This window comes from Rhinoderma darwinii, chromosome 1, assembly GCF_050947455.1.
Source record: "Rhinoderma darwinii isolate aRhiDar2 chromosome 1, aRhiDar2.hap1, whole genome shotgun sequence".
Taxonomy (NCBI): Eukaryota; Metazoa; Chordata; class Amphibia; order Anura; family Rhinodermatidae; genus Rhinoderma; species Rhinoderma darwinii.
The window spans coordinates 79,228,598-79,235,329 of record NC_134687.1 but is presented as its reverse complement, the minus strand read 5'-3'; the positions used below and the strand labels follow the sequence as shown (position 1 = coordinate 79,235,329).

At 39.5% G+C, this 6,732-nt stretch overlaps 1 protein-coding gene across 1 annotated transcript in view; it reads left to right on the top strand.

Moving 5' to 3' along the window:
- The first annotated feature begins 670 nt into the window (after positions 1-670).
- Positions 671-6,732, top strand: part of DLC1 (DLC1 Rho GTPase activating protein) — a 418,348-nt gene continuing 412,286 nt past the window's right edge. Inside the window, exon 1 of the mRNA XM_075860021.1 lies at positions 671-1,630. Coding sequence (XP_075716136.1) covers positions 686-1,630 — 945 coding nt within the window. The 5' untranslated portion in view covers positions 671-685. The remainder of the gene's footprint in view (positions 1,631-6,732) is intronic.

The window sequence follows — 6,732 nt, the reverse complement described above, 5'->3', positions numbered from 1 at the left end:
CATTATATGGCAATTATTCTATATATTTTATATGTATTCAAAAGAGAACATAGAACTGTTAGTGGTATAGTAGAATATCACCTCTAAAAATAATGTATTCCTTTTGGATACTCCCGCATAAAGTTCATTGGTGACTTTTTACCTATATTTGCAAATATTTTATCAACATTATATGAAAATCAGATGTTATATGGCAGTAATTATTCATTTGACAATCATGTGTGCAATGTAAAGCAAATACTTCACATTTTTTTCAGACAACGGAATTTTTCCTAATTTAATGTGGAATTGACTTATGTAGCTGCTGGGTGGAATTGGCTCATTAAGTTGTCTAGTTTAGTCTCTATTGAGAGATAACATTATTAGTAATACATAGTCATAAGACTTTAGAGAATACAGATGCATGAAATTAGTTATCCTGTGACTAAAATAAAATGAATGTTATTGTACAAATGTTGGCAAGCAGAAGCTATTATGGTTGTATAAGAAAACAGGCTGTTCCTCCAGACAAGGGCTGCTGTATTGCTTGTTGATCATTTGTCAACATTTAGACCCTAACTGATCTGATTTCTTGTTTGGTAGATGATACTTCACCAGGTCAGCTGCATTGCTCTTCACGGCATTCCCGCATTGAAATCACATGCTCCCCTGTCTAAGAATTTCATCCGGCGCTTTGCTTTGTGACATGTCTGTAGCTGTTCGAAAAAAAAGCTGGGAAGATCATGTATCTCAATGGATTGGATTGTCTTCTAACACTTCTGGTTGTGAAAAATTGTGTTGCCATGGAATTAAACAGGAACATTTAAAAACAGCCATGGAAGAACATTGGAAAGAGGACAAAAAGGAGACCCCTTTTTTATCAGAGTGCATTTATTTGGAGGATTGTAATGTTTTTTCTAAAGATCAAGAAGAGATCTCCAAAGAGATGAATGAAAATGATAACTTAGAAGATCACTGTGATTCTCCAAACACCAGCAAGGAAACATTTGTGTTATTGCCATCTAGTGATCGAGAACTCAAGATGAGGAATGAGGACCTTCTGCCAAGCGAGGATGGAATACGCTCATTGGTTAAGACCTTACCAGGAGATGATGTAAGCGAAAAATGTAACAAACCATTTGAAGTTATAAATAAGATTGATGGCGTAGAGGAAAACAAATATACAGACATTGAAGGTGGAGATACTATTTATGAAATCAAAGGAGACAATGTGAATGTTTTAGATGAAATGTTCTCTATTGAAATGTTACATGAAGAAACCGATTTAGAGGAAATTAATATATCTGGTGAACAGCTGCTACATTCTGCTAGAATTGCTCAACGGAGAAGAAAATCTGATGGATCAAAAGTTGCATATGAGCCAAATATCTGTAGTGCGGTGCCCATTGATGCATCTGATAGTTTGCATTTTTGTGTATCTTCTCATCTGGAACCTAAGAGTGGAACCAAAGGTTACTTAAATGAATCCCCTCTCTGCAGAGACCCCGAAAGTGATAAGAAGTCACAAAATGAGACAAATAGTGATTTGAACACATTAGATGACAGTTTCCAGTCTATTCCCATTCCCACAAAGGGCAACGTGTCTACATGTGAAGACATATGTGATCAAGTTAGACTTCGTAGAAAAAAGGTAAGAATTCTTTGCACACACATACACACATGTGTGTATATGTATATATATATAATACTCAATTATGGCACTCATCTGCTTATGTATTTTTACATTTTGCTAGGCACCGTGTCATAGTTGTAAAGTTTAAAACGTGTGTAAAGCTGTTCTTCTAAGCCTTAGGGCGGGTTTAAACGCAGCGTTTTGCGTGCGCAAAAGGCACTTAACAGCTCCGTGTGTCATCCCCGTATGATGCACGGCTGCGTGATTTTCACGCAGCCGCCATCATTATGACACTCCGTTTGGATGTTTGTAAACAGAAAAGCACGTGGTGCTTTTCTGTTTACATTCATAGTTATACTGCTGTTGCGCGAATCACGCTCGTCCCACGGAAGTGCTTCCGTGAGGCATGCGTGATTTTCACGCACCCATTGACTTCAATGGGTGCGTGGTGCGCGAACAATGCACAAATATAGGACATGTCGTGAGTTTTTCGCAGCGGACTCACGCTGCACAAAAATCACGGACTGTCTGCACTGCCCCATAGACTAACATAGGTCCGTACAACACGCGTAAAAATCACGCGCGCTGCACGGACGTATATCACGCTCGTGTAAACGAGCCGTTAGATAGAGTTCACTGACTACAGAAAGTGCTTCTCCTGGGAGATAGTGTAAAGTGGAACCAACCTCCAACTCTGTTGTGGTAAATTATAGAGTTTTTTTTATGATTGAATACTAAAGAGGACTTTATCACTATCATCCTAATTATTACTCTCACAAAATTATATTACTGTCAACCACAACATTTGCCATTTATTGAATATTTCCACGTCTCCATTGAACTCAATGGGGAAAATGTGCAACAAATGATTCCGCAGCAAACCATTTTACAGCACAAATTGAAATCCTGCGGATTAAAAAAATCTGCACTGCAGGTCAATTTGTGCACAAGGATTTCTGCAGTGTGTGGATTAGAATTGTTAAATCTCATCCAACGTAAATATTTTGCACATTTTTCACCCAAAAACCCGGACAGAAAATCGGCAGCAATTACGCTAGGTGTGAGCATAGACTTGACTTTTTTTTTCGCTGCTTGGGGTTTTTACTCATTTCGAAACTCTGGTAGCCAGGAAAATTTTTACATTTTTGAAATGTACAAATAAAACCGAATTTGCTAAATAAATAAAAAAACATACTAAACCCCGCCAAACCTATATATTTTCTGATTGTAAACACCTGCCACATTGTGTATAAAGTGTTGAGTGGCATTTCAACACAGGCACCATCATGCAATTTGGTGTCAACATTTAATTTTTTCATAAATATTTATGTGTTGCTAAAATTGTGACCCAAACAAAAAATCAGATGCACAACACATCCTTAAAAAAAACAACTCAATATGGGCAAAGTTCATACATAACATTTATGCCTATGTATACATGCACATATCTTAATAAAATCACAAGAATTGAAAAGACCAAAAATCGGGTTTTGAGCTGAATTAAAAAAAAAAAGTAACAACCTTTAAAATACACTTAACCCCCCCCCCCCCAGACCTTATATATTTCCTGAAAGCAGACAACCTGATGATTGTAGATATCCTGACCAGCCATGTGCACCTTCATGTCATTTTGCATTACCGTATTTTTCGGACTATAAGACGCACCTGACTATAAGACGCACCCAGGTTTTAGAGAACAGAAAATAGGAAAAAATGTCACACTTTACTTCTTTTACAAAAGAAAAAACTATTGGTTAAAAAAAATAATTTGTTCAGTTTCACCACATTCTGAAAGCCATAACTTATATTTTTCCATCGTTTGAGCGGTGTGAAGGCTTATTTTTTGCGGGATGAGCTGTAGTTTTTATTCGCACCATTTTTTTGGTAGATTCAATTTTTTTATCACTTTTTATTTCATTCTTTTTAGCGCTATGGTGACCAAAAGGCAACGATTCTGGGGTTGTACATTTATTTATTTTTACGCCGTTCACTGTGGGAGTCAAATAATGCTATATTGTAATAGTTTCAGACTTTTACGGACGCAGCAATACCAATTTTTTTTGTATTATTTTTTTATTTTTACATTGTGCTTGGGGAGAAATGGGAAAAGGTTTTTTTTTTAAACTTTTAAACATTTTTTACACTCCTGAAAATGTATCTAACTTTTTTTTTTATACACATTTTATTAGTTCCCCTAGGGTACTTCAACCAGCGATCATTCGCTGAGCTACGCTGTTTCCATAACTCCCATAGTAGTGAATGGCAGTTACAGAAGCAGCGTAGCATGCGAGCTACACTGTTTGCGTAACTCGACCTTGTAACCAGGAAGTGAAGTGGCCGAAAGACAGCGGAGCCGGGTAAGATAGAACGGGGTTTAGGGGGCCCCGTTCTAGACATAGGTGTGAGTCCCAGAGGTGGGACCCGCACCTATCTGACATTTATGACATATCCTGTGGATATGTCATAAATGTCCTTCATGGGAAAACCACTATAAATGCCGTGGTCGCTATTGACCACGGCATTTAACTAGTCAAACGGCCAGGAACAGTTCCTGGCTATTCAGGGCCTTTAGAGCAGCGTGTCAGCTGCTGACACCTGGTGTGTATGCTCCATACATCATCCACTCCCCGCTCCATGATGTGCCGGCACATCATGGATCGGGAAGGGGCTAAGTAAGTAGCGGTCAGGAGGCCTGGTGCTGCCGGGTCCCTTGACTGCCGACTTTAAGACGCAGGGACTTTTGAGCAAGATTTGTTCTTGCTAAAAAGTGCGTCTCATGGTCCGAAAAATACGGTAATGTTTTAAAAATTCATTAAAACATACGTTTGCATCTAAAACTCGCATGCACACAAAAAAAATGGAAAAATAATAGATCATGGTGTGCAAAGTTCATATATAACACAAACATCTGCATCAATATTCGCTTGTGCACTTCAAAAATGCTAAACCAGAGGCCGTGTAGTGTTTAGCCGTTATCCAGGAATGTGTTTGCACATGACAAACATCTGCTATGCTACCAATATCTACATTTTTTGAGAGCGCACAGCATACCGTATATAAAAGTACAACTTATTAATTTATACACAACCACTTTCATGCAACTTTGAATCAACAATGATTATATGCAAAAATTGCATGAAAACTAAAATGTGCGACTTAAATGCATAATTAACCAAACCCTTTATGGAAACAAATTGTACTTTACAAAGAACTCTAAGATGAGGAGTTAGTACCACACATGTCTACGTTCACAGGAGCGCGTGTAAAACAACAAAAACAAATTACCTGCGTGAGCACAGTTTTATCCTAATCAATAATCGCAAAACCCTAAAACTATTCTAGTGTGTTAACTAATACAGATTTTTTTAGTGGAACTAGTAGTAAATTATCATTTATGGCGACCGTAAGTGGATGAAAATGTCTTTTGTAACGACCAGAAATCTTTCCATCCATTCCATCAGAAATTCATTAGACATTCCTCTTTAGTGATAATCGTTATCGCTATGAATGTATCGTGTAACGGGTATCGCTAAAGAAGTGGACAGGGGATTTTACTCTAAAGATCATATACCAACAGGATAGGAACAGTGTAAACTGTACAAACTTTGTTGATGTTTGTGTGTGGTGCAAGTGCTCAGTGCAACGGTCATGGAGTCAATAAAAGGCCTAAGTAGGTGCAGAGGGGTTGTTAGATGAGCTACTGCTAATCTTCTCACTCATTTTCTGAAAAAATATCCCCCAAAGTTCATGTTACCTGTCTTCCTGGGGTAATCTAGAGCCAAACAGGGACAGGTGGAGGAGGACAGCTTATCCTCTTTTCTCTGCATGATGCCAGCATCCCCCCCCCCCCCCTTCCCGGCTGCCCCTCTCCTCCTCCACACGGGCTGAAGTGATAGCTGCATACATATATAGTTGCCCATTTAGCCTGCACTAACTCAGGCTAGATCACAACTAGAACTGCAGAACAGGTCTTGTTTTAAATCTAAGAATCGTTTGAGTTAGAGCCTTTAGTTGCAAGGATGTATCAGATACGCCCTTGGCTACTAAAGTGCCTCCCTGCCAGGACATATAAGAAAAATGTCCTTGGCAGGGAAAGGGTTAAAGGGAATCTGTCACAAAAGAAAACCCCTCTGAACTACTGTAATTAGTGAACTGCTAAAAAAAGAGACAGATTCTGAATGTGATTTTTATGCTTGTTCTCTCTTGCATTCCTCTGCTGGAAATCCTGCAAACAGTCTGTGTGCTATATACTAATGCAGCACCTAAAAGTCTGTTGTAATATTTTGCCGAATCAGGGGTATGCATTGGCATATAGCACACAGACAATTTTAGGGCTTAATACGGAGATGTGAAAGAGAGTAGAAACATTAAAATTACACATTCGGAATCTGTCTTTCAACACCTATCCGCACGAGTCAGTAACTATACATCGTCACGGGAGGTTACTTAGTTACTGAGTCGTTCCCGGTGCACACTGTAGGCGACAGTGTGCGCTGGGAACCGGGAGGTCAGCTGTCTCCGACAGCTGACACTCCACTGTTGCCGGGCAGTGGTCCTCTGCTGCTGATTTTGGCAATTAACCCCTTAAATGTGGCGATCGGATGTGATCGCCGCAATTTAGGGGTTTCTTGCACATCGGCAGACCCCAGGAAGTCACTGTGTCGTTCCCGATGCACACTGTCGCCGACTGTGTGTATCTGGAACCGGGAGGTCAGCTGTCCCCGACAGCTGACACTCCAGTGTTGCCGATCAGCGGCTCATTACCGCTGTTTAAGGCAATTAACCCCTTAAATGCGGTGATCGATTGCAATCACCGCATTTAGGGGGTTTGTAGCACATCGGCAGCCGCCATGCAATTGTTTGGGGTTGCCGTGGCAACCGGAGGCCAGACAACGGCCTTCGGGTCTGCCATGTATGGAAACCTATGAGGACCTGCTTGCTGTCACACTGACAGTTGGAATACATTCCACTACCTAGGTAGTGTAATGTATTATAGCAGCGATCAGTTCTGTAGGTAAAAAAATATAGTGTAAAAAGTAAAAAAAAGTTAATAAAAATGTTTTATAAAAGTGTAAAAATAAAATTATGTAACTATGCACATTGATATAGTATTTCGTTCA